Source organism: Notothenia coriiceps, unplaced genomic scaffold (genome assembly GCF_000735185.1).
Source record: "Notothenia coriiceps isolate Sejong01 unplaced genomic scaffold, NC01 NC01_scaffold00027462, whole genome shotgun sequence".
In the NCBI taxonomy this organism is placed as follows: Eukaryota; Metazoa; Chordata; class Actinopteri; order Perciformes; family Nototheniidae; genus Notothenia; species Notothenia coriiceps.
In genome coordinates this window covers 32,490-41,606 of record NW_011360163.1, presented here as the reverse complement: position 1 = coordinate 41,606, position 9,117 = coordinate 32,490, and the positions used below count along the sequence as shown (strand labels likewise).

The 9,117-nt window shown below is 45.7% G+C and overlaps 1 protein-coding gene and 1 long non-coding RNA gene across 2 annotated transcripts; one reads left to right on the top strand and one right to left on the bottom strand.

Annotated features, from left to right (window-relative positions):
• Positions 1–1,571: 1,571 nt before the first annotated feature.
• LOC104957606 (uncharacterized) lies at positions 1,572–4,679 on the bottom strand. The gene is made up of 4 exons (XR_799680.1): positions 4,592–4,679; positions 4,310–4,485; positions 2,438–2,874; positions 1,572–2,069 (listed from the first exon to the last, which is right to left on the bottom strand). It is a non-coding gene; the product is annotated as an uncharacterized lncRNA (long non-coding RNA).
• rnf6 (ring finger protein (C3H2C3 type) 6) lies at positions 2,912–7,856 on the top strand. The gene is made up of 4 exons (XM_010785249.1): positions 2,912–3,316; positions 4,333–4,488; positions 4,653–4,817; positions 5,056–7,856. The coding sequence occupies exons 2-4, from the start codon at positions 4,347–4,349 to the stop codon at positions 6,891–6,893; spliced, it is 2,145 nt and encodes a 714-aa protein (XP_010783551.1). The 5' UTR covers positions 2,912–3,316; positions 4,333–4,346; the 3' UTR covers positions 6,894–7,856.
• Positions 7,857–9,117: the final 1,261 nt, after the last annotated feature.

Sequence of the window (9,117 nt, the reverse complement as noted above, 5' to 3'; positions counted from 1 at the left end):
TGGGTCCCCCTCGCAGTGCGGGTGCAGCGAGCTGTTTGGCTGATGCAGAGCGGAGTGCACGTGCTGGGGTGTACAGTTTAACCATGTCCTGGATGTAGGAAGGGCCAGATCCATTCACAGCATGGTACGCAAGTACCAGTGTCTTGAAGTTGATTCTAGCAGTTACTGGAAGCCAGTGAAGGGAGCGGAGGAGCGGCGTGGTGTGGGAGAATTTAGGAAGGTTGAAGACCAGACGAGCCGCTGCATTCTGGATGAGCTGCAGAGGTCGGATGGCACATGCAGGTAGACCAGCCAGGAGGGAGTTGCAGTAGTCTAGGCGTGAGATGACGAGAGCCTGGACCAGAACCTGCGCTGATTTCTGGGTCAGCTGGGGACGTATCCTCCTAATGTTGTAAAGAGTGTATCTGCAGCAGCGGGTTGTAGCAGCTATGTTTGCAGTGAAGGACAGTTTGTTATCTAGGGTCACACCCAGATTCCTTGCAGTCTGAGTCGGGGAAACAACAGAGGTGCCGATGTTGATTGTTAGGTCAAGAGTGGGACAATCTTATAACCCCTCCCTCCTCCTGGCCTAAATCATCTTATGCTTTGTGCTTCCTCTGGCTCCATCCAAATGCTGCAGCTCACAGAGTCTCATAAGCAGCAGCCTCCTAAAGCCAACACTCACATCTTTAAACACTTTGGGGCTCTTCTGTGTGCTCGAGCTATGGAAATGGGCCTAGTCCAGCTCTGATCCAGACACAGTTAAGACGGTTTATACGGCTTGTTTTCTTAAGGTTTAAGGTGCTGATCATGAACCACTGAGTTTAGAAAGTTTGAGTGCAGCCAGGGACTTTCCACAAAAAGGAATGAATATAGACGAAGGTTATGGGCACAAAAGGGCCACTTGACAATGTTAAAAAGTGCCTCTACATGCACCGGCTGCATCCTAAATTCACCACATCAACCGCAAATGCTCTGATTGACTATTTCAAATATTGCCTATGATTGTGTGAAGGAACAGGTCAAAAGAGATGCTTCATAACCATCACTTATTTGCTTTATTTCTTATCTATACTTATGTTGCATTGTTGGAGGAGGCTGGGTCTTAAGATTCAGATTTGCATTGCCATAACTGAAGCTACTGTGCATATGCAAATAAAGCGTTTGAATCTTTGAATTGAATCTTGAATCACAGAAAAGGGAAGCCACAATCACAATAGTGAAGCATATGCTATACACAACAAGCTTCATAAGCATCCAGACAATAGGTTAATTGCATTAAGTCGCCCCCTTATTCCTTTATATATTGCATAAAATATAGATATTAAATGCATTTGGATGAATATGGCGGATGGAGAGGGTTCCAGGGAGCCAGTTGAGGTGGTTCGGGCACCTAGTTAGGATGCCACCTGGGCGCCTCGCTAGGGAGGTGTTCCAGGCACGTCCAGCTGGGAAGAGACCAAGGGGTAGACCTAGGACCAGGTGGAGGGATTATATCTCTTCTCTGGCCTGGGAGCGCCTTGGGATCCCCCAGTCAGAGCTGGTTGATGTGGCCAGGGAAAAGAAAGTTTGGGGCTCTCTGCTGGAACTGATACCTCCGCGACCCGACCACGGATAAGCGGGAGAAGATGGATGGATGGATGGAGAGGGTTCCTTGAGTGTTTCTGCGTACATTTTGTGAGATTTTCCATATTTCATGGTCACAAATATAAGTTTATGCTACAGGGAAGATGAGGCTAATGTTTGTAGCATGTGTTTCCTAACCCGCAGCTCTGTGGCAGAGAATGACTCTTTAACTCAGTTCTGATACACCGCCAAGTGAAATGCAGCAGAGGTTTTGACAACAAATTCTTCTACGTTTATTTCGAGATTTAGCAATGCATAATGAGAACCAGTTTAAGTTTGCTTCTTTAAAACTGCGTGATAGTGAATGTGAGTTTAAGTGTAAAGATATTTACTTTGAAAAAGACCATTTATTTATATTCTGTTATTTCTTTCACTATTTATGTAGCATTGTTGGAGGACGCTCGGACTTCATTGCTGTGTATATGACAATAAGGCCTTTTAATCTTGAATTGAGTCTTGAATCACTGAAAAGGAAAGATCACAATAGTGAAGCATATGTTTGTGTTTTTATGCACAAAAGGACTCATTAGCATCCAAAAACTAAAAAGGGTTATTGCATTAAATGTCCCTTTATTTATTTAAATATTACATACGAGGAAAATAGTAGTAATTCAATGTTGAAAAAAACAACAACAATAAAAACAGTGCACGAAGAAACTGGATAGGAATGAAATTGTGCACGATTGTGATGCAAGACCAATGTACAAGTAAAGGGTTATTGCCCTCTCCATAAATATCCCCATATATCTTTATATATTGCATACGAGGAATATAGCAGACATTAACTGTATTTAGGAGAAGGGGGGGGGTAGAGGCCTGCTCTTCCACTCACCCATCTTTTCTCTTCGCCTTGTAAACATGACCGTAGGTGCCTCTTCCCACTTTGCAGCCCTCGTACTCAAACAGGTCCTCGACGCGCTCTCTTTCACCGGTCAGCTTCACTTTAAAATCATAGTCCATTTTCCCCACAGTTTGTGCAAAATGTGTATTCTCCTTCCCTTTTTAAAGCGTCGCTTCTGGGAGGCAACTAGGCTACAACAGCGAGCTCGGTTCAGTAGATTTCTCTCGTCCCCAGCCCAGCTTCAGCATGGAGTTTTCCGGTGAAATTGTTCCTACCGGAGGGGATGCACGGTGTTCGGTTAGAATCCAAGTTGGAAAAAACGAGACTGAAATGTTTTCGTTTCTCTTGTTGCTGCGTTTCCCTCAGCCGGTATCTGGAGAGACTTCACTCTGTACGGCACTGTCGCAAAACTGTCGTGAAGACAAACCCTGCAAACGCAGCAGAGAAAGAGCTAAAGAAGGTGTTTATCAGAATCACATCATAAACAACTTTATCCGTCCGAGGGGGGGATTTCCATTAAAATAGCAAAAGTTAAGAGCCTAACATAGCAACATATTAATCAAGAGGCATACATAAAATATTAAAGATAAAAACAGAAATGGCAATTTACAAAAAGTAACTTCCAGGTTGACAAAAAAAGTAACTGTATTTTATATAATACTTCTAGTCATTGTTGTTACAATCCGTGTACCCATTTTTTTTAACAAAACAAGATGAGACATGTTTAGCAGTTGCTGCGTTACATAGGAACCAATCTACCCAGGGAGGTTGGGTTTGACGGACGTTTTTAGTGTAGCACCACTGGTCCCATCTTGGTTGAAAGAGAAGGGACAGCAAAGCAAACCGTCCATATTATCGCTGCTTTGTCAGGTAGTAAATTATTTTTTACATCATTGACATCTCTTCTAAAACAATGCTATGGTTGAGTGTTATGCTCCGTTTACATTGACTTGTTCATAAAACAGTTTGTCACATTTATATCTTAGGAGTTATTCTGCTATCCGCTAACGTTAGATGAGCTAAAATGCTACATTCGTTTAGCATCTTAACCGTTGCGCATTTAAACGTCTGAAATGTGGAAGTGTCTACAAAACTGGCTGTTGTCTTTGCGTAGTTTGTCATGGCCAGGCATGGCCGTTTTGATTTCTATTTATGTCATACAGCTGACTACATTCTTTGTCTTCTTTGCCCTGCGTTTACTTGGACGAGACCTCCGTTTAGTTTTATCGTGGCCCGCCTTAGCAGAGCAGTGATTGGACGCTGAGCCTGTCCGTCATTAACACTAGGCCTGTGATTGGTGGCTAACCAGGATGACAACGCCAGTTTTGTTGCTTTATTCCCCTGCTTTCAACATGGCCTTCCGTAGCTGCTGTTGTAACTTGGCTAACATTAGCTCTCATGAAGACTACGTTGTTGAATGGAACTTTATTGGCTGTTCCTTACAGTGAATGAAGGAGTATTTATCCACATACTACTTTGTTCGTGCTAAACATTAGCAAGATTACTGTAGCCTTCCTCGCTCCCTTGCTGGTGGAGTCTTTCGATAGAAAATGGATGTCGTCCTCGGCTAGAAATTAGTCAGGAGTGAATAATAGAATGGCTAAGTTATTAAAACAACGCCTATCTGCGTTCAATGTTAGCTATAATATTTAGTTAACAAGGTGAACGATATAGAACTCAGATAAACGTTATATTCTTTATCTTTCCAAAAGAGACCCAAATAGTATTTTGCCTCAACAATATATTATAATGACATAGGAGCATGCCCACTTCCTCAGTGGAATTGCAGAGGCTTAACATGTGAATTCAGCCCTTATTTTATGATGCTATGTGGAATATTATAGTGAACATTCCAGGCCTTACTGACAATCCCTTCTGTCTGCCAGCACTTTTCACGGTGATGGACCCTCCTGGTGGGGGAGATGAACGGCGTAGACAAGCAGAACGTCTTCGTCGGGAGGAGGCATACTATCACTTCATTAATGACTTGAATGAAGAGGAGTACCGCCTAATGAGAGACAGCAACCTGCTGGGCACACCTGGTGAGGAGAGACACATGTTGTTATGTCATGTTAGATTACATCAGCAACAGCAGATAACAAATAATTCAATATGTGACTGTTTGATATCATAATCCGCTCTCACAATAGGACAGTTATTCTTGGCCCTTTGCTGTTGACAGCCCGCATGTTCATATGTTTCACAGGGGAGGTGACTGCTGAGGAGCTTCGGCACCGTCTTGATGGCGCAAAAGAGCGCATGTCGTCTCAGCCCCTCACTGAGCAGCGTCCGCAGACTGCTGATGCTGGAGAGCAGCAAGGCAGCAGCGGGGACAGAGAGGAGAGAGGGCCTGGAGGGAGACGAGGAGCAGGTAGGGAGGAGGAATTTAGCTTTATCTGATCTTTGTTATCTTGCGTTCCCTATTATTAATCCAATATGACTTGAGTTTTATCATCATTGATTAACAAAGAAGCCAACAAACATCTCATAATAATCTTGCATAATGTTGAAAGATTTGAAATCAATATTTCTGTAAGGGTTTCCCAATACAGGAGAACTGATTTTCGGATGTTTTGTTTACAGTCTTACCCATATGTATTTTTTTACAGGGGGCACAGAGCCTGGAGCAGAAACGTCTAACGGTGACTCATTACTGGAGTGGCTTAACACTTTCAGACGCACTGGTAATGCTACTCGCAGTGGGCAGAGTGGCAACCAGACATGGCGTGCCGTCAGCCGGACCAACCCTAACAGTGGAGAATTCCGCTTTAGCCTGGAGATCAACATTAACCATGATCAGCCAGAGCCGGGGGAGCATAATGATGCTACGGACTCTTCAGAGCTGCCAGTGACTGCCCCAAACACAACCTCACCCTCCATACGCACTGCTTCTACTTTCTCTCACTTTCGCCCTTTATCCACACCTAGGCTAGTCCCGTACAGCAACCCCCGCCCAGCCCTCAGTCGGAGGATGCAGACACGCCGTACACGCAGCAGCACTACCACTCTTTCCATGATTCCCTCTTCACTTCCTGCACCAGCTGCCCCCCCAGCGGCTGCTCAGAGGAGAAGTGCCACTTTGCACTCTTTAGCCCCTCCCCCTAGTGTTCCCAACCCTCCTATTGATCAAACTACTCATTTGCAACATCAAGGGGTGAATGCAGGGGTAGAGCAGGCCAGTGATGGTATGTCTGCTTCTATAGACTGTCCCCGTGTGTCACCGCTGACAGGGTCTCCAGCAGATGGACACGAATCCCGTGGCAGTAGGACTCGTTCACGTGGCCGTGCACGTAGAGCTGCAGCAGGGAGCGGGATAATTCGACGCTTTTCGAGGCACAGCCGTTCCCCCATGCATATAATACCTGTTGCCGGTAACACTCCACCATTAAGCAGTGGAGTCGGTGGCTCCAACATCCACACTGCTGAGCCAGGCAGTGGCACAAGCTCTGTTTCCGTGGAGACCGTGGCAGAACCTGCAGTTCTATCTGAGCCAGCTGCAGAGACAGGAGAACGTGAAAGTGAATCGCATGCAGCGGGAGCTGGAAGTTCAGCGGTGCGGCGTCACCCCACCATCATGTTGGACCTGCAGGTTAGAAGGATCCGACCTGGTGAAAACCGCGATCGGGACAGCATCGCCAGCAGAACGCGTTCCCGCGCCAGGGTGGCTGAGAATACCGTCACATTTGAGAGTGACAGTGGTGGATTCAGGCGCACCATCTCCCGCTCAGAGCGAGCGGGGATCCGCACCTATGTGAGCACTATCCGGATTCCTCTGAGGCGCATCAGTGAGACTGGCCTGGGGGAGCCCAACTCCACCGCCCTGCGCTCCATCCTGCGCCAGATCATGACCGGATTTGGTGAGCTGAGTTCCCTAATGGAGACGGAGGCAGATTCTGAAACTGTTGCACCTAGCCATGCAGACGCTAGTGTTACCAATAGTAGCACCGGTCCAGCTACTCGTTTACATACGAATGAGAGCGTAGCTGGCCAGGTTGGTACAGGTGGGGTGGATCAGGAAAGGGTGGGGCAGGTGGGAAGTGAGGAGGAACAGGGTGGGCAGGCCAGGCTGGGAGCAGCGGTAGTGAGCCCCACAGAGGGACGAGCGACCAGCAGAGACACCAACAACCTGGTAGAAAACGGTACTCTACCCATCCTGAGGCTGGCGCACTTCTTCTTGCTCAATGACGAGGAGGATGACGAACATCCTAGGGGCCTGACCAAAGAGCAGATTGACAATCTAGTCACACGCACCTATGGTCAGGCCAACCTGGAGGGGGAGATAGGTAGAGCGTGCAGTGTTTGCATCAATGAGTATGCCCAGGGCAACAAGCTGCGGCGCCTGCCCTGCTCCCATGAGTTTCACATCCACTGCATCGACCGCTGGCTCTCTGAAAACAACACCTGCCCCATCTGCAGGCAGCCCATCCTCGCAGTGCATCATGACTGACCTATTTGCTCACAAACACAACTACCAAGTTCCTGGCTGGCTGAACCGAGCAGACCCAAGTGGGCTTTGCATGTACATAGCGCTTTCATGGTTACTTTTCTTTGAATATATGAATTGTGTTTGAAGTGGGGAAGGTTGAACCAAAAGTGCAGAAAAAAAGAAACTATAAATGCAGAGAATTAACAAAACTTTATTTTTTTAGACTTTGTTTTCAGCAACTTCCTACTGTTTAAGTTAATCTTCCTATGACCTATGTTTAACTGGTCTCTGTCACAAAGCTTAAGACGCCTGTGTCAATGGATGGCATTAAATTATGCTTAAGGAGCTCCTGTAGCCGCTGCTGATTAGTCTCACTTTAATGTCTGAAACATGTGACGTCTCTTTGTCACAACTGGTCTCCACAAAACACTTCTAGATTTGGTTTATTCCGTATAAGCTGTAAATAACTCGACACTGCTTGTATTTAAGAGTTTAAAAGCAAGCCGCTCCTCACATGCCAACTGTTTAAAATGTAAGCAGAAATCTTTTTTCTTTAAGTCACCATTTTAAAGCTTCGGCCTCCATTTGAAGGTGACCCTTTACAGCTGGTTAAGAAATGTATGATTTGTTGGGATGTGTATGATCTATGTATTTCATTTTGAAATAAGTTTTATTCTGTACGTTTAGTAATATCTGTTTAAGCCCGTTCAATACACTTATTCTATATAATTGCAATACAGATTTTATCCATAGAAGTCAGTCACTAAAATGTTGGAGTCAGTAACATTACCAATATGAGCAGCACAATTTAAATAAAATGCAGAAGGCATGTGATAATCAGGAATTCAGAGATGTAAAATGTAGTAGGAGTTGTGCAATACAGAGAGAAGAGACAGTATGCTTTGTTTTGCTGTTCATTGTTGTTTACATTGTAATGCCTGATTATCATCTGCACTTAAAAACAAAGTCTTGTTTACCCTGAAATCAATGTTTCCTCTTGGTTCCTGTTGCTGTTTCATACTTGGCCCACGGACCGGTGTCATTGAAATTGCATTGAGAACTTAGCCGCGTTCAGACCGAGTACTTTTCCCACTTTAGTTCCGATATAGTTCCGAAATGTCGCGTTCACACTAAAAAGAGCTGGAACTAAAATTAGTTCATGAGAACCTTTTTACCCCCTTTTCCGTCCCTGCTAGAGAGCAGTGACTCTCATGTGGCTCTCTTGTGAGAAAAGAGCTATATTTCTGATTGGCTGGGCGGATTGCAAACCACGCCCCGTAAAACTCAAAAAAGTGTTGTGAAGCCACCATTTTTATTATCTTAGCATTAGCCCAGTGCAGAAACGCAGAGAGACTAATTTATGGCAACACAAAATAAAACATGGGAGCGGTGGAGATGAGGAGGTGTCGGCGTTCTGGCGATTTACTCGGAAGGCTTCCCAGCAGCTTCTACTGAAGCCAGTCCCCAACTCCGGGGACTTCCGGCCGGGGNCTGATATTGTAAAGAGTGTATCTGCAGCAGCGATGTTTGCAGTGAAGGACTCCCCGACTCAGACTGCAAGGAATCTGGGTGTGACCCTAGATAACAAACTGTCCTTCACTGCAAACATCGCTGCTGCAGATACACTCTTTACAATATCAGGAGGATACGTCCCCAGCTGACCCAGAAAGCGACACAACTTTTGGTCCAGGCTCTAGTCATATCACGCCTAGACTACTGCAACTCCCTCCTGGCTGGTCTACCTGCATGTGCCATCCGACCTCTGCAGCTCATCCAGAATGCAGCGGCTCGTCTGGTCTTCAACCTTCCAACATTTTCCCACACCACGCCGCTCCTCCGCTCAATTCACTGGCTTCCAGTGACTGCTAGAATCCACTTCAAGACAATGGTACTTGCGTACCATGCAGTGAATGGATCTGGCCCTTCCTACATCCAGGACATGGTTAAACCGTACACCCCAGCACGTGCAATCCGCTTTGCATCAGCCAAACGGCTCGCTGCACCCGNTACATTTTTATTAAAATGTATTAATCAATTATTTTTTATATTTTATTATAATGTAGAGACAAGGCTTTTAGTGACAATCGTGTATTGCGTTACAATTATATGTATTCAAAGTCTAAATATGATATTTGGCCTCAAATAATCTGAGGCCTGGCACCCCCCCTGCCATCTTTGACGCACCCCCCAGGTTGGGAACCACTGCTCTAGAGGACCATCATGAATTCAAAAAATGTTTCACCTA

Excerpts from the sequence above, each read along its gene's own strand:
- rnf6 (XM_010785249.1), top strand. The coding sequence starts at position 4,347 with ATGGACCCTCCTGGTGGGGGAGATGAACGGCGTAGACAAGCAGAACGT. Across the intron at positions 4,489-4,652 it reads CAACCTGCTGGGCACACCTG|GGGAGGTGACTGCTGAGGAG; the intron begins GTGAGGAGAGAC and ends TATGTTTCACAG. Across the intron at positions 4,818-5,055 it reads TGGAGGGAGACGAGGAGCAG|GGGGCACAGAGCCTGGAGCA; the intron begins GTAGGGAGGAGG and ends ATTTTTTTACAG.